This window comes from Mandrillus leucophaeus, unplaced genomic scaffold (assembly GCF_000951045.1).
Source record: "Mandrillus leucophaeus isolate KB7577 unplaced genomic scaffold, Mleu.le_1.0 Scaffold57, whole genome shotgun sequence".
Classification (NCBI taxonomy): Eukaryota; Metazoa; Chordata; class Mammalia; order Primates; family Cercopithecidae; genus Mandrillus; species Mandrillus leucophaeus.
In genome coordinates, this window is record NW_012106141.1 from 705,565 (window position 1) to 723,721 (window position 18,157).

At 39.5% G+C, this 18,157-nt stretch overlaps 1 protein-coding gene across 1 annotated transcript in view; it reads left to right on the plus strand.

Moving 5' to 3' along the window:
* The window catches only part of CADPS (Ca++-dependent secretion activator), a 507,398-nt gene that overhangs the window by 408,636 nt on the left and 80,605 nt on the right, over positions 1–18,157 (plus strand). The window contains exons 20-24 of the mRNA XM_011998424.1: positions 1,041–1,061; positions 2,260–2,416; positions 3,178–3,319; positions 12,822–12,968; positions 16,260–16,415. Of these exons, the coding sequence (XP_011853814.1) occupies positions 1,041–1,061; positions 2,260–2,416; positions 3,178–3,319; positions 12,822–12,968; positions 16,260–16,415 (623 nt within the window). The remainder of the gene's footprint in view (positions 1–1,040; positions 1,062–2,259; positions 2,417–3,177; positions 3,320–12,821; positions 12,969–16,259; positions 16,416–18,157) is intronic.

The window sequence follows — 18,157 nt, forward strand, 5'->3', positions numbered from 1 at the left end:
AAAAAAAAAAAAAAAAAAAAAAAAAAAAAAAAAAAAAAAAAATTGCTGATGAGAGCCAGATATGAGATTGGGTTAAGAAACTTAAGAAACTTTTAATTTCAAACATTCGAGCTTTGTTTTTTTGTTTTGTTTTGTTTTTTCCTGTCATTCTAGGGCAAATCATGTCTGGGGAGGCAACTCAATCTTCCCAGTAACTTTTCTTGGACTCATCCTGAAGATGTAAAAGTTAATTGAATAACTAAAGAATAAGTACTAGCCAACATTTTGTGTAACTATGTGAATTTTTCAAATATCTGGAATCAGGATTGATGAGAATCAGCCTTCCACATAGGGGTGGAGATGGAACTTCATCCAGCAAGTTCCAGGATTTAGATGGTCTCTGCCTAAAAGACTGGTGGCTGGGAAAGTTCTGGGGGTGGCATGGAGGGCTACTTTATCTACTGGACTTAGCTAGGTAGTCAGTGGAGTAAGCCCTAAACCCCAGGGCTCTCATCTGCAGGTGGTAAAACTACAATAAAACCTCATCGGTTCAGACTCAAATATTGGAATCTGTGACAATTCAATTGCAGATGTGACTCTTTTAATTTTTCTTATGTAATATATTTGACTTGATCTCAACTTTCTCAGGAAATTCTAATGACTCTTCTTACAAGTTAGAGGAATCCAATACCCTTTTTCCATCTTAGGATCTATGAAATTAAATCTACTGTTTCTTTGACTTCAATTTATAAGTCAACTTACCTATAAAAAACTTTTACACTTATGATGCATTAATAACTAATGTAGACTTAATGAGTACTTTTTACTTTAGTGTCCAATTATAGGCTACATTCAAAAACAGTAAAAGGATATCTCTTTTTAGAAAGTCCAATAAGTTAGGCTTTTTCTGCTGACAGGCCAGCATCTCCCCTCTCACATTACTCTGAATCAGTGAGGTTTTACTGTAAATTAAAATGGAAACAGCAGGTGTCTATTTCCAACCAAGCCAACCTTGCAGAATGGTCCATGACTTGATTTTTTTCATTTAATTTGCAAACCAGCCACATGTTGATAAAGGAGAAGTAAGTAAAGTGAAATCTGGTGAAAGAAGAGAGGTGGACCCCTATTCTGCCTCCTAGTGGCTGTTAGAATATCCCTCTAATAACTAATAGATCACAAAAGAGCTTGGTCATTGAACAAACCCTATCATTTATGGAATTATTTCCATAATCATCTTTCATATTTTCAAATGCCTTCCCATCTTTTTTTGGTGAATGCTCCGGAAAGTGTTTCCAATGTAAATACTTTGCGGCATTGAATGGGGATGTGGGGGACCAGAAGGGGCTGGCAATTTGTTTTTGTTTTTCTGCTCTCTTTGAAATCGGCAAAACAGGGCCTGTTGACACTGCCACTCATTCTGCATGCTCCCTGCCAGAAATGATTAGTCAACATGCATGCATGCCTTTGAATTGAATTCACATCTGGCTCAGTCTGATGTGAATGTCACCCCCTGAGACCCCGCACAATGATTTCCAAGGGCCCATGTGCATGAAAATGAGTTACTTCACTGATATTTTTTGGTTTTCAATGTACATATGTCTCCAACCCCCAGAAAAATAAGTCCTGATCTTACTCAGTGTTTTCTAGCCTAAGCCTGATCTTTCCTCCAGACTGGATACAAAACCAAAGGCTCCTTGCTTTAAAAGATTTCAACTCAAAAGTTTTGTGACAATTGCAACAATGGTTTTCTTTGACTTAGTATGAAATAGGAGTAACATTTCCAATGTATAGGAAACGTGAGTTCTTGAGTTTTTGTATGAGACCATAGACAAGCCCCAGATATGTAGATATAAGTGAACAATAATTGCAAATTTTCAAGTTAGACCAGCAGAAAACCCATAAACACAGTGAAGAAACTCCCAGATTTTAATACCTTAGAGCAAGAACTAGCCAACAGCAATGACAAAGAGCATGACTCAAAACGTACTGAGTTATTGTAAATTGAACAGATATTCCACGTCTGTCATTTCTACTGCAGCATCCTCTGACCCACAGGTCAGAATAAAGGCTCTCTATGGCAGGCCTGGAATCACGCAAAGCACTGCCTTAGACACTTAGCGCCCAAATTGTATCAAAAATTCTGTTCTCTTTACAATAAAATTACCAAACCCTGCTGGATGCACCATTAATTTTGAACAGTGAGGGCTAGAGTTCACATCTTATGTCCGAGAAAGAAACTCATCACCTCTTTGTCTGTTGTTTTTCTGCCAAATTTCAAAGGCCTTTGCGTGGTGGTCAGATTTAATGGTGGAGCATGCAGAGACGTTCCTGTCACTCTTTGCAGTAGACATGGATGCAGCCTTAGAGGTGCAACCTCCAGATACATGGGACAGTTTTCCACTGTTTCAGCTGCTGAATGATTTTCTCCGTACTGACTGTATGTATTATCTTTGACTATTTGACTTTCCTAAGTAGTGTGCAGATAAACCAATTGCTAAGATGTCTTTATCCCAAGCAGACTACAGGCTTGACATAGCTCTTCATGGTTTTATTATTGTTAACCCCCCACCCCAAAAAAGAAACATACATCTGAAGGATATTCCCTTTCTTCCAAAAAGTGTCCTGTTCTAGGGAAGCTCTCTCTTAACTAGACAGAATAACCTGAGAGTAACGTGAGAAGAGGCATCCATTTTTTGTATATTTTATTGACTCTCAAATTAATTAACCTCTTCATATTTTGCAATTTTTATCAAAAGATGCTTTCTAGATGAAAAAAAAAATCCAGCTGAATAACATGTCAAGCATTTCAGAACTATGTTATAGCAACAACAGCCATAAAATAGACCTTCCTCCCCAGAGAGGGTGATGAAGGAGGGCAGAGTATAAAGAATGTTCTTTCTTCCTAGTAACTTTACGGGAGGAAGGGAAGTGGGTGCAAGGAAAACAGAAAAAAAAATGGTGTGAATTGTTGTTTTTGTTGTTTCTTAAAGTAGCGTGATCGTTTTTGCTTTTACCAAGGGGTAAAGTTTTTTGAATTCCATTTCAATGTTTTTATGTACTTTTTTCCTTCTCTTCTCTTTTTGGCTTCCTTAGAAGCAGTATATTTAATGTAGAAGACAATCAATCTTCTGTATGTGTGTGTCGTACATTGATAAAGTAGCTGTGGGTTCTTAACAAGCTTTTGCTTATCTGTCCTAGATAATTTGCGCAATGGAAAATTTCACAAACACCTGCAAGACCTGTTTGCCCCACTTGTTGTTAGATATGTGGATCTGATGGAGTCCTCAATTGCACAATCCATTCACAGGGGCTTTGAGCGGGAGTCATGGGAACCAGTCAAGTAAGGAAACCTTTTTTGATACCATCGGAGTTTGGGTACAAATGGCTAGAGAGTAATACAGAAATGGATTAATGATGTCATATGGGTTTCATTGTCAGTACAGACAGAGAGAAACACCATACATTTCTTCTACTATGATGCTCATAGCTTCCTTGCCCAAATGGCAAGAGGGTGGGGGATGGAGGAGGTGGGCAGGGTGCAGGAAGAGGTTGAAAAAATGTTTTATGAAATGAAATCTCTTATTGCACAAGATAAATAAGGAAGAAAGAATATAAACTTGGCTGTGATATTTGTGTGGTATGTCTTACTCTAATCGTGTTATCTCTAGGAATCAGTGTTTCCCAAAGTGTGTTCGGTAGGGGTCTAGGCAGGGAGGTCAGCAAACTTTTTCTACAAAAGGCCGTATAATATATACTTAGGCTTTTGGAGCCGCATGATCTCTGTCACAACTCAACTCTGTCATTGTAGTGTGAAAGCATGAAAACAGTCATAGACAGTATGTAAAAGAATGAGGGTAGCTGTGTTCCAATGAAACTTTGTTAACAAAACAGGTTCGTAGTTTGCCATTCCCTGGTCTAGGCCTTTTAGATGCACCTTTTAAAAAAACCTTTATGGCCAAGTATGTTTAGGAAACAATACCTACTCCACTGACCTAGAATTTTGTGTAACTCTGTTTAACCCAGATTTTCCTAAAAGTATTTGACCACAGTGTGCTTTTTTAAAAATGGGACATATACCCTGCAGGATAAATTATGGGAAATCTTGTGGGTTGCAAGTTTGTCAATTTCCACAAATGCTTGGCAAATTTTAGGTCTTATTTGAAAATGTTTGGCAGGCTTGGTGCCATCTCCATTCCCCATATGGGAAGAGGGCTTGACTTGAGGCTCCAGAGGGTCAGTCTCAGACTCCCCTTTCTGAAAAACCAGAGACTCCTATATGGAGAGTTTGGTGGTTATGGTTTGATGGTTTGAAAAGCTCCAGTAAAGCCTAGTGTTGGATTTGCCCTATTAGTTTCCTTCCTTTTTTTTTTTTTTTTTAAGGAAATCATTTTGTTCATGCTAGTCTTTTACATCTTTGGGATGCAGCAAACAGTATGGAGTAAAGTAGAGGGATGTTACAAGCACATTTTAGGAACTCCAGAACAAATATTCATGAGGCCTTTCCTCAGTTTGGAAGCGCTGACTTGTAGCCTATTTTAAGGCAGTTTTCTGAACTGAGACCCTCCTCTAATGTTACACTGTATAAGGCTCTCACTGATAAATTGATGCAAAATAGGCTTTTCTGCCCCCCTTCCACATCTGAGCCACAAGAGAAGTTTCCCTATTGAGAGGAGGTTAATAACCAGTAGCTCTTCCTTTGTGAATACCAAGAAATTTAAATTTTAGTTTGTTATTCTTCAGTTTATAATAGTCTCTGAATATGGCCCTACTGACTTTTAACTCATGAGGATAGAACTGGGTCCCTTGATGGAAAGTTATTAATGAGAGACTCTATTTTTTTTTTTAATGTTCAATACAATCAAGACAGTTGTGCTGGAGAATAGCTATTAAGAGGAAAAGGTTAAAATGAGTAAAATTTACATTTTAAAATAACAGTGGTCTTGAAATAACATTTACTTACTTGCATTTAAATACAGAGACTATTACTAGTAATACATGGAAGAGAACGATTGGTATCCTTCACTATTCCTTCAAGAGCCCTAGGTTTAGTGCCCCGTCTTCCATTTACTAGCCAGAAGTCAAGGGTTCAAATCGCTATGAACTTGTTTGCTCCCCTGCAAAACTGAAGTTTTCAAAATGTACCTATCCGGTGTCTGAGAATTGTCGTAAAACCTTGTGATAATGTCACTAAGTCATTTTATAATCTGTTTAATTTCTTAAAAGTCAAACACGGCCGGGTGCAGTGACTCATGCCTGTAATCCTAGCACTTTGGGAGGCCCAGGTGGGCGGATCACAAGGCCAGGAGATGGAGATCATCCTGGCTAATACGGTGAAACCCCGTCTCTACTAAAAATACAAAAAATTAGCCGGGTGTGGTGGCAGGCACCTGTAGTCCCAGCTACTCAGGAGGCTGAGGCAGGAGAATGGAATGAACCCAGGAGTCGGAGGTTGCAGTGAGCCAAGATCACTCCACTGCACTCCAGCCTGGGTGACAGAGCGAGACTCCATCTCAGGAAAAAAAAAAAAAAAGAAAGAAAGAAAAAAAAGTTAAACACAGGAATGCTACTTCTTTGGGGGCATTAAATATTCTTAATATTATCAGAAATAAAGATAGATTCAAAATCATCTTCATACCTGCAAGTCTTAGTCTAGGAATGCTTTCTTGGGAATTTTTTTACCAATTAAAAAAATAAAATTTGAACCCTTGCATGGGCAATTTAAAGGTCTGCAAATTGTGAATAAAGAAATAATAGTTGTGAATAATAACCTGAGAATTATGCAGATGTGTGTGTGTGTTTTTAGTAGCTTTTTGCTATCCAAAATTGTGCTGTTAGTGAATATGATTGTGGTTTGTTTAATTCATGCTAAATAGTGTATGCCTTTCAGAGTACGTGGAGATCTTTTAAAGTGCCAACTAAGGGCTGGGTGTGGTGGTTCACACTTGTAATCCCAACACTTTGTGGGGCCAAGGCGAGAGGATCACTTGAGGCCAGGAGTTCAAGACCAGCCTGGGCAACGTAACCAGACTTCATCTCTACAAAATAAAAAAAAGTAGCCAGGCATGGTGGCGCAGCATGTAGTCCAAGCTACTCAGGAGGTTGAGGTGGGAGGATTGCTCGAGCCCAGGAGTTCAAGGTTGCAATGAGCCATGATCCTGCCACTGTACTCCAGCCTGGGGTGATAGAGTGAGACCCTACTTGTATTTTTACAAAAACAAAAAAAAAAAAACAAAAAACAAAAAACAAAAAAAACAAAAACAAAAACAAACAAACGAAAACAGTGCTAACTAAAATATAGGCTACCACACACATTGTATCAGCCGATTTTTAAACAGAGTATGGATGCCATGGGACAGCTTTGCAGAATGGAATAAAACGGAGTGTAAAAAAGAGCTTGGAGACATGCTGTGTGCTAAGAGGAGTGAGTCTCTCTATGCTTCCTACGATGTGAATAGAAATAAAATGTGAACTTCCATCTGACTACTTATTGGTGGGTTGATGAAGAAGCAGATTCGTTTCTCTCCTTGGATTTTTTTTCCAAGTGAAGAATGATCTTTTTGGCATACTTCTCATCAAGCTCACCCCAAAACAAGAAACTAACTTAGGTAAATAGATTTAGTTTGCTCAGTGTTTTCCATTTTTGCCACATAATCTTCCAATACACACATACATACACACACAGAGCCTTTCTTTCAAACAATTGTTATCCTCAAATAGTTCTGTTCTTCTACTTTTCAAAATTTATAAGCACCTGGTTATAAGTAAAATGAGAAATGCATTATGATGTTTACTTCAAAATAACTAGCATTCAAAATACTGAAGAAAAGTAGCAATCTGACAAGAAAATACTACTGATGTATTGAGTTTGCTAAAAAGGGAATTAAACATATTCTTTATCCTTCAGATTTGCTTATTTCAAAATATGGCCCTGTAAAAGAAAATAGAGATATCATCATTTAAGCTTGTTACAATTGAGGTTATTTAAGATGAATAACAAAAACAACAACAACAAAAATAATTGAAGTTATTTGATGGAAAGGGTAAAATGGCTGAGTCCTATGGCAGCCTTTCCCTAAAAAGACAGTCTTCCACCTCTTCAAAAAGAGAAAAGGGAGGCTACATCTCTGTTTCCATTGAGCCAGACACAGTCATGGTTAGAATCTCTATGAATTGGTGGAAAATGTCATCTCATTGCTTCTAACCACAGCTGAAGATAGTCAGCTTCTCAAAGACAGTCCCAAGTTGTCAATAAAATCTGGAGCCCATGGCCCTCTCATTGGTTTCCACCTGGACATGTAGTAGGGTCACCACTCACAGTTGGGCAGGTTGCTCACAATCCTTCTGGCAGCTGTGAATAAGAGGTTTTGGTCCTAATGAGAAATGGACATTTCCATCAACTCTTCAGTGTTAGCTCATTGGTAATAAGCCATGGTGGCCTTCAGTAGGAAAGAAAACCCAGAAAGCAACTCATTCAAAGTCTTACCGAGTCTAGTACCTCCGCCACCCTTGCCTACTACCTTTTCCCTGACAGATGGTCACTCAATCTTTACTTAAACACCTCCAAGCATGGGGAATCCCTGGCTACATGGTTGTCCACTTCAGGTTAGGACTGCCCTGTGGTAAGAGCAAGGACTTAACTCTGGACGTGGCGTTCAGAAACCAGACCAAATTGAGAACTAGTAAAACAAGGATGGGGCAAAAGTGGCTTTCCATAAGACATGCCCACCAGTGTGCCATGTCAGTTTACCATTGCCATGGAGTTACCGCTCATTTCCATGTCAATGACCTGATGACCCAGATGTTACTACCCTTTGCCTAGAAATATCTTACATAAACCTCTCCTTAATCTACATGTAATTAACAGCATGTGTAAATATGACTACACAACTGCCCTGAGCTGCTACTCTAAGCACACTGCCTGTGGGAAAGCCCTACTCTGCAGGAGCAGTCACAGCACTGTAATACCACCGGAGTTTTTACTCTACCACTTCAATAATATCAGCTCACCCTTAAATTCTCTCCTGGGTGAAGCCAAGAACCCTCATGGGCTAAGCACTACTTTGGGGCTTACTTGCCCTGCATCAGCTCTGAATGGTAGAATTAAACACTGCTTCTTAATATATGTACACTGTAAAATCCAAGATTCTCATTTCTCAAAATGCACTTTCTCACTCTGCCTCAGATATGCATACAAAAAGTATTTTTAAATGTCACTTTCCAAATAGTCATAGATGTCAATATCTTTTTTTTTTTTTTTTTTTTTTTTGAGACAGAGTCTCACTCTGTCGCCCAGGTTGGAGTGCAGTGGCTGGACCTCAGCTCACTGCAAGCTCTGCCTCCTGGGTTCATGCCATTCTCCTGCCTCAGCCTCCGGAGTAGCTGGGACTACAGGTGCCCGCCACCATGCCTGGCTAATTTTTTGTATTTTTAGTGGAGACGGGGTTTCACCATGTTAGCTAGGATGGTCTCGATCTCCTGACCTCGTGATCCACCAGCCTTGACCTACCAAAGTGCTGGGATTGCAGGCGTGAGCCACCACACCCGGCCATCAATATCTTTTTTGAAAATAAGTTTTATTGTATATATTTAAGATATAAAACAAAATGCCATAAGAGACATATGTAGTAAAATTGTTACTATGGTGAAACATATTAGCATATCAATCATCTTACTGATAATAAACAATCAAACCAAAGACACCTTAGCAATATGCAGGTGGCCTGGTGTCAAATAGACAAGTAATGTACTTGGTGTCAGATCTCACGATTCTGCCAATAATTTGCTGGGTGATCTTGGACCACCAAGTTTTCTGGGTTGAGATCCTCCCTCAGTTCACCTCCCTGGGGTTCAGTGTCCTACTTTGTCAAACAAGGACTTTGAATAACCAAAGCTTTTCCAAAGCTAACATTCCTGAAAATATCACTCTCCATATTCAGACACATATACACATTTGATCATCATTGCCTCCCTAATACCTACAAGGCCTGGAACATAACAGGTACTCAATAAATGTTTGTTGATTAATTGCCATATTTGTTAAAGAACCCACACAGGCTGAAAATTATAAGGATGTAATGGGAAAACTATGGGGATGTTTCCCCAGATGAGGGTCTCAATCTAGCTGGGTCTGAGCAACTTACACACAAGAAAAATGACTTTATGAAATGTCAAAATTATGAAAAAAGAAAAATGACTTTATTTGCCAATGTACAAATTTACAAATACCATAAGGAAAAGTTATGAGGACACAAGAGTAGAGGGGAATCAATTTCCACTAAGGGGTCATGGAAAACATAGCTTGAGGGCAAGATTTCAAAAGGGGTAGGAATGCTGGGAAAGAGGATGTCCAAAGGTAGAAATACGAGGGAGGCAGAGCATGCAAACGCTGAGTTTTTGCCAGCATGGATTATAACAAAGGCAAGCCATAAAGTTGGAGAGATGTTTGGGAGATTCTAAAGTCCCATGAAGTCTGAAATTTTTTTCTGTAGATGATACATTCTCAATGGGGGCTTTACAGCCCATAAATTGGTGAAAATTGACTCGGGCAAGAGGGCGGGGCTTAAAAACATCTTACTCTTTTTACATATAAAGCACAGATCTACATATAGTACATAAACAGATATTCTATATATCTGTGGTATTAAATTTTCATGGAGAAGGAAGTTGTGAGGCAGGATGATAATGAGTAAGAGATTGTAAAATACTGCTCTAGATTCTAGGAAGATATTAGAGAGTGCTCCTGCCCCAAAGCAGGCATTGGACCTAAGAACAAATACTGACAGAGGCTTCAGTCCTCAGAGCACTAAGAAAAGACAAGATGTACTGCATATATGCATGCAACAACTGATTCATAAAAGTAGAAGGCATTTCGTGTCTTAAACCCAACCCAATCCATAAATCTAAAGTCGAAATCTTTGAGAAAGACACAACAACATCCCTTCTGCATGGAGTCAGTGTCTTGATTAGAATCAATTCTAGAAGCAGGAATGACTTCACCTCCACTCATTTCCATCCATAGAAGTGATGAGACGTGCACACATCTGTGACATTCATCCATGTAAGAATGAGTAGATGAGAATGTTTCTAAACCATCCACGGATGGGCACTTTGGCCTAAATGGAAGCTGTTCTTTTTCAAGAGTCCCCAAAACGAATGAAAGAGTGTAAATTTTAATGCATATAAGTTGTTAGGATTGCAATTCATACTCCTTGTACTATCCAGAGATATCCAATTATGATTCTCTCAGAGATGCATGACTAACTTGTTTTAAGGTAGCTGCTAAAAGAGCCCTCTTTAAAGTAATAATTCATTATAGTCATCAGCAGTTCCAGGAGCCTCATTGGAACTAAGTGCTACTTGAAAATTCCCCCTTTTCACATGTATATTAGTAAAATATTATGCTTAGAATTACCTCCTTGATTATTTATGTTAATATCCAAATGAAGTATTAGTAACACTAGTAATACACTACATTATTTTTCTAAGAGCAGAAATATCAAGCATGTTTCATCCTTTTGAAAGTAGAGCATTATAAAATGTCACATGAAGGAAATGTTTCTATGAGTCCAGTGCAGTAGTCCAGCTGAAATGTCATATTTTACAAATACAATATGTTTTGATTAATAGAAGTTTTTTTTTAATTTTCATGTGCAAAATGAAGCTCGCTTCTAATTTGTGTACCCGCCACCCGCTAATATGTTTAAATTAAATTGCTTTTGCATACGTTTGTATGTTATTCACTCCTAGCTACTTTTAATTTGCTCAGAATTGACATTTTAACTTTCCAGGCTGCCATCTCTAAGATCTTCTAATTCCTTGATCATTATTCAGTGTGTGTATCATTTAATGATCACATTTGCTTATATAGGCTTACACATGTCTCAGTGGAAATCGCCAACGGTTTTGTTACATGGCAGTGTTTAAGACTGAGAGCCACCAGGGACTGAATTCAAAGGCAAATTCCCCAGTTAAACAGAGACACATAAAAGGAAAAGTTCCATTTTCCTTTCTATTTAATAGTCATATAGTTAATCTTTTCTTGACCATTCCCACAAGAGCACCGTTTAGTTTCAAGTAGAGATGTATAATTGGCTTTCCCAAAGCGTGAGGTGTAAAGGACGAATCTATGAGACACCTGTTTTGATTACGGAAGAGAATTCCAGGTAGACAATTTCACATTCTAGGTTTTTCAGTCTATGAGCCAGAGCTATATTGCCATTGTGAAAGAACAATTTGTTTCTAGAGGGAGACAGGCGTTCAGGTGATCTTCAAGGTCCAGAATTTCTGACTTAGCAGAAGGCATGTACCCACCCCCACTCCCCCACCCCCCAACTTCCCCATTCCTCAACTCCCACACTCCCCTACTCCCCTACTCCCCCACTTCCCCACCCAAGCAAGCCCAGAGGCAGCTCCAGCTCTTGCAGGAGTCCTGTTAGTCAAACACAGCTTGCCCAGGGCAGAGCTGCTTTGGCAAAACTTGCTCTTCTCCTGCAAGATCCAAAAAGAGAACCTCAAGTCCTTTGCCAAAGTGCTGTCAACTTCACTTAAACAGGAAGGCTCCTCTCAGATGCAGAGTTAGGCTGGGCTCTACCGTGCCAGTGACTTTGGCTGGATGGAACACCCTTAAAATGCCACTACTGAGACACACGGTGCCAGCCTGTGGAGCCGTGTATGACACAGTCCTTCCAAAGAAATACAGTTGATTCAAATTGGGGGTTTTGTTTTGTTTTATTTTCTCCCTCTACTTACAAAACCGTCCATCTCTCTTCCATCACATCAGTTGATCCATCTTTGTCCAAAAACAAAAGGCTGATACGAGGTAATATTTTTAACTTTTTAGTCACTTTTAACTTATTTTAACTTTTTACAGAAAAATACACAACTTGATTAATTTTCACAAATTGAACACACACCCGTGTAAGCTATCACACAGATCAAAAAGCAGAACCTCTCCAGAAGTCCCTGTCATGCCTTCTCCCAGTCCCTGTCCCACTTCCAAGGGTAACTGTTATGATATAAAGCCACAGTTTACATCCACTTTTGGTCAAAGAGTCTAATACAAGAGCTGAATTGGGGATTGTTTTCATTTCCTTGGTTTCTGTTTCTGTGTATAAACATTCCTGCATTTTTATTGAACTTAGTTTGGGAGAGACAGTTTCTATTTTCTTTAAATGTTCTATAAAATTATTCAAATCTGATCCTTCTTCTTGATACAATTTTGTAATTTCACCATCAACTGACACCTCATTGCCCATATACCTGTCTTTAGAAGTAGCAGTTGGAAGGAGTTTGGTTTCTGTACATCACCATTATATGTGTCTCTATGTGGGTGAACTTCCTACTCTATTTGATATCTAATGTCTGATTGAGAAATATGCCTCCATCAACAATAATTTGTTTTAAAAATAAGAAAATTGAAGCGCTCCACCATTTCTATCAATCCCAGTGACTTCACAGCAACCCCAGCCCCAGCCACACCAAGAATTCCAGGAACTTCAAGTTCTTAGCATGAGAAAAGTTCTAGACTCTTATGGCAATGGATATGGAAACCAAAGGCCCCTCCCAAAGGCATGTGATCATTGTGTATGGGTGCTCCGCAACTGTCCGCACTTTTAAGTCACTGTGTGGTTAATTTTTTTTTCCATTAACTTTTGTCATTTCTCTGGATACAGAGTCACACCACAGCTTCCCATCTGTAAGCTGCTTTCTGAAGTGTGTCGCTTGAGTTTTTGCTGTTGTCTTGCTCTGGACTTGGTCAATTTATTTACAATTGTCGTGTGCTTCTGCCACATCTGCATTGTCACTGTGATGGTATTTTTTCTTTCTGTCTGTTTCTTCCACAGGAGTTTAACCAGTAACCTACCCAATGTGAACCTACCCAATGTGAACCTTCCCAAAGTACCAAATCTACCAGTTAACATCCCTCTAGGCATCCCACAAATGCCTACTTTTTCGGCACCGTCATGGATGGCTGCTATATATGATGCGGAGTGTGTATTCAGTTCACATTAGATCTCATTTAAATTTAAGTGATCTTGGCATGGATATGTATTGTTTATTTCTATACATCCTATATAACAGAGATGGAGATGGATAATTAGACATATTTTGCTGATCATATAGAGACAATATTGTTTATTTCTGGCATACATCATGTTTGTAAGATGTTTGCTATATATACAGCACTAACAATTTGTCTTACGCCCACTGAATGCTGGAGGACTATGTTTCACTTCCTGAATTCTTCTGCAAAAGGATTCTACCCTTTTTGGCAGGTGACATGACTTTAGGAGCTAGACATCCAAAAATAGTGGAGGAAACCTCTTTGATGGGCTGGCCAGTCATCTGTGGCCTGATCCAAATCTAAGAAGGAAGCACACCTACCTAGAATCTGGGGTGTTTTTTTTTTAAAATAAAAATAAAAAATTCCTAGAGAATGTTTAAACCATAAAGCATATTTCTGGTGTCAGCAAATGGCAGGATATAGTAACAGTATGTTCAGGGCTAAATGAAAATTTCTGAATGGATCAAGCCTTAGTCATGTAAATGTTATGTAAAAAATATATTATGTACTTTCCAAGGTCACAATACAATATGGTGCTTTGAGATCTAGGTAATGAGAAGTTCAATAATTCTCTAAACACAAGATTCAAACAACAAATAATTAAATTTTTGGTAGCCATATCATCTGATATACTCATCCACATGAATGTCAGAGTTGCATGGGCAACTTCTTGAAAGCCAGCAGTTTGGGCGAGTGAGGGTTGAGAAGCCATTTCTTCTAGCTTCGGAAATGACTCTTCTGTGCTTTTTTGGTTAGCAAGAAGATCGAGCACCCCTAAATTCTACCTCAGGGAAATTAGAACCACGTTGCATGATTTAATAAGTGAAACAAGGGTTAGCGATTCTGTACCCTTCTTTGATCCTTTTCTTAGACCACAGCTAATTATAGGCCAGATAAGCTTTTTCTTGAAAGAATAAATTGGCACATTTTCAAAGGGAAGTGTTATTATCAAAGGAATAAAAAATGGTCTGAAACTGGCAGTGATGTTTTGAAATCTCAGAATCACATTCATCAAGACGGCCCTCAGCATTTTTATTTTTGCAGTAATCCAGGTGGAGGACAGACCATTAAAATGACTGCTCTATCTGGCTCCTCCAAAACTGCCTAATGTTTTTACAACCTACAATTGCTCACAAGTTCACAATGAAATCTATGGTCAATGTGTCTGATTCTCTTTTAAAGGCAAATTAAAACCTCCAAAAATTTATATCTGAAAAAAAAATCCATAAAAGAACACAAATCATATTCATGCTAAGATGACTACATGAAAAAATTAGATTAGGTAGTATCTGTGAAAAATTTAAAAATATCAGAAAGCTTCTCTTATCTTCCTCTGTGCATGCTCTGTGACATTGTTTTTGAAAAGATATGAATCAAGACATTGTAATAAAGCAGATAATGGTCTCCGTTCAATTAATTAAGGCATGAGTGGGAACACATTTTGGTAACTGCTCAGCAATCAAAATAATCTTGGTGCTATTGCCTTAACATTAACAGTTTATCTTAAAAATAAAAAGAAAATATTCTTTTCCTCATGTCAAAACTTAATAATAAGCTCTTCAAAGAAAAAAAAAAACCCTACAAGAATTTTTTGAAACTCTGAAACCAGATGGGTGTCAAAATGTTGTTGTAATAAATACCAATTATTGCATTCATATGTACTTAATGATTTAAAACATACAACCATGCAGTTCCAAAACGGGGCTTAGACTAGACAAAGTTGGGGTTTCTTTTTCCCAAACATAGGTTGGGGTAGGGGGAAGGCTGAACTTTCACAGAGAAACAACACATTCCCCCACTTTTGAACAATGCTTACGGCAGTATCTGAAAAGAAGGCGTGGATTCTCAATCACCCACCAGGAAATGCCTGATTCTATATCTTTTCATAATTCCAGTTTCTTCCTTTGCCACCTTTCATTTTAAGGGCGTGTTGATATGTTACCTGCTCCTTCGTGTCAGATACATCTACGTACTGACCTCAGACTGGTCTGTCCTTGAAAACTACCCTGTTGGTCCAGGCCATAGGCTCCCTCTCAGCATGTTTGGGCGTGTGCCCCCTCCCCGCCCTGCAGTAGCTGTGTATGCATTTATGCACTAGCTATATTTCTCTCTGAAGCATTAATTCAATGCAGCTGGCATCTGTCACAATAGAAACACCCACTCTCATCTGTTTCTATAGACGATGTCAGAACAAGTGGTAATGCATGGTGTGTTGGACATTTTATAAATTACTGTGTTAGCATTAGTGGTATGCGAGGAAGTGGGTGGGGGGAAGGACACCCCTCAGAGCTCCAAATGGGATTGTTACAAAAGAGACAGCCAGCCAGAGAAGGGCAGGAGGGTGAGAGATGGAGCATTTCTCATACACAGGCTTTTTGTAGATGCCCAAGGTAAAAGTTTCTTAGACGTCATCGTACAGAAAGGCATCAAGACCAATATCCCCAACTGCACACAGGACTGGGTAAGATGGTGCAATGGTAAAAGAGCTCAGGTTTTGAGCCCTAAAGCATTGACAATATCACTTGTCCACTAACTTCCCCTGCCCCAACTCACCTCATCCTGGTGAGGACCCTGCCTATGCAATGGGCTGGTCTATGAAAATTGGAACAGTAACCAAACTAATCTAGAATTTTGGAATCAAGGTATCCAGGTGTACCCCTCTTGATCTGAGTCACCCTAATTTCTTTCCAGCTCTTCAAGAGAGAAAGCAGGTCCTCGCTCACCACTTTGTTAGCACTGTCCTTTGAAAACGAAAAGTCTTGTGCAATTTCCAAGAGGCCTCCACTCTGGAGGGGAGCTGGGGAAATGCATGAAACCCTGAATTTTAATAACTGCATGTTGCCATGTAGTTATTATCTGTTGAGACTTATTTCTCCCCCTGGTTCGTGGCCTTCATCTGAATCATCACATGTGTTAATGTGGTTATTAAAAGAAGGCTGATTTTTACCATACACCATTCTCCTGGTTGTTACGGGGCAACACCTTCCCCAGACTTCTCACTGGTCTGGGGTAATTGGCTGAGCAAAGCGCACTAAGTCATGTATGGTAAAACTCAAAATCTGCCGGTGGAGACTCGCCCCCGCCTTCACCGCCAACACACGTTGTTTTGTATGTTGAAGCTGCTGTTTGCCTTCTAGCCCCCAGTTGTCTCTGTGTTCGTTTTTGTAGAGCCTGAGGCCATTGGGTGACTCTCATTTTCTAATTTTTATCCTGCCAGTAATGGGTCAGGCACCTCAGAAGATCTGTTTTGGAAACTTGACGCCCTTCAGACCTTCATTCGGGACTTGCACTGGCCTGAAGAAGAGTTTGGAAAGCACCTGGAACAACGGCTGAAGTTGATGGCAAGTGACATGATCGAATCTTGTGTCAAAAGGTAAGCATAGGTGACTGGACAGGTTCTGCACGCCTTCCCCACCATACACAGACTCAGGGAAGGGTAGATGGCTGCTCTTTGGATTGGCTGTAATTTGAAACTAATTGGAGAAGGTGATTGCTTGTCAAAGTCAGCTGGAGTAGTGGCTGTCAACGTCTAACTTCCATTCACCTGCCCTCCGTCTGTCCCAAACCCAAAAATAATCTGGCTGCCGATTTTTTCATTGTTGTTGGCTTTAAGAGGAAGAGATTCTGTCCATTCTTGTTTGTATCCCTGATATCTAGCAGTGTCTGGCACAAAATACTTACCTAGTGAGTATTTGTTAAATGTATGAATGTGTGCCTGAGTGGACAATTAGAAGGGAAAGAAAGAAGAATATGCCATGGAACTGGCATAGCCAGGATAGGTAGCAGAAATCTAATGGTTTTCTAACCATGTGGATAGGTCCTCAGCATTGTCATTCACTCTATATATAAAAGATGAGCATATATGTGGGCCACCTTGTAGCTGTCTTGTTGAAAATCTAGCTGGATTTCAACAGGGAGTCATGAGACGTTGAACATGACATTTTGCCTGCACACAGATTCCCTGTTTTGTCACTGTGGCTTTTAGGACTAGGGTAGGAATGCTGCACTTGAAGTTCCCAGGCAGACTGTTCTGAGAAGGTGAGGAAAAAAAATGAGGACAGTATTCGTCCATTCAGCAAACATCATTTGAGCTCCTCCCATATGCCAGGCACAGGACTAAGTTCTTGGCATACAATGAATAATGAGAGACTGCATCCCTTTCCTCATGGAGTGTCTCTATATTAAATATAGAAATAAAATTCCACTGATGTGACATCATCATCATCACCCTGTCTACCCCCAGATACACATCCAAGTTCCTTTTCTAGTTCATAACTGTTCCATTATTTTTCCTCATTCAAAAAAAAATAGATCGCAAGCAGCACAGGCTACTCCAAATCTCCAGATGTTGTGTAGCTTCGTTGATGGATCAGTTGTGGGTGTTGGGGGCTGGGTTTGCCTGGAAGTTCTTTGAATTTATTATTTCCTATCTTGGAAGAGGAAAGGTGAAGTAATATCATCAGAACTGGAAACCAAAAAAGCAAAAGAACAATACAATCCCAGGTAGGTGAACAGCGTCTCAGCAGGAATTGAGAAAGGAACTATGCACTAATGGAGAATCTGGGCAGGTGTTTGAGGCCACTTCCAGAAGCTTAAAGTTGTAGTGATCCAGATTTTTTAGAATTGTTCTTTTATTCTCACTCTTAGAACTGAAGGCAGGCTTACTTCTCAAACTCAAGGTCAAAATATTTCCTTAGGGTCTTGAATTCCATGATTTCCTAGATAGTCTGTATCAATTTTAGGAAAAGCAATGTTTTTCCGATGGCCAAACCATTCCATAAAAAACTTTTTGAGTGATCTGCCCTAGGGGTGAAATGCTTTACAGTAGAGGTTTATCAGTTTCTAAACTGTGCACTTAATTGTACAGAAAAAGATGTGTGTCCTTCACTGAGAAGCCAGTCTCCTGGGTAGGGAGCAAGAAATGGGAAGATGCTCACAGAAAATGGAAAGATGTGAGGATATCACAGGTGGATAGGGACTCTTATCCCTTACCATGCTGTAATCATATCTTCATGGTTCAGACACCTAAAGAGGGTGAGCTGCACAGAGCCAGCGAGTGGATCTTGTTCATTTGGCATTCCTCACCTCCACCGGTCTCAGCACCATGCTTGGCAC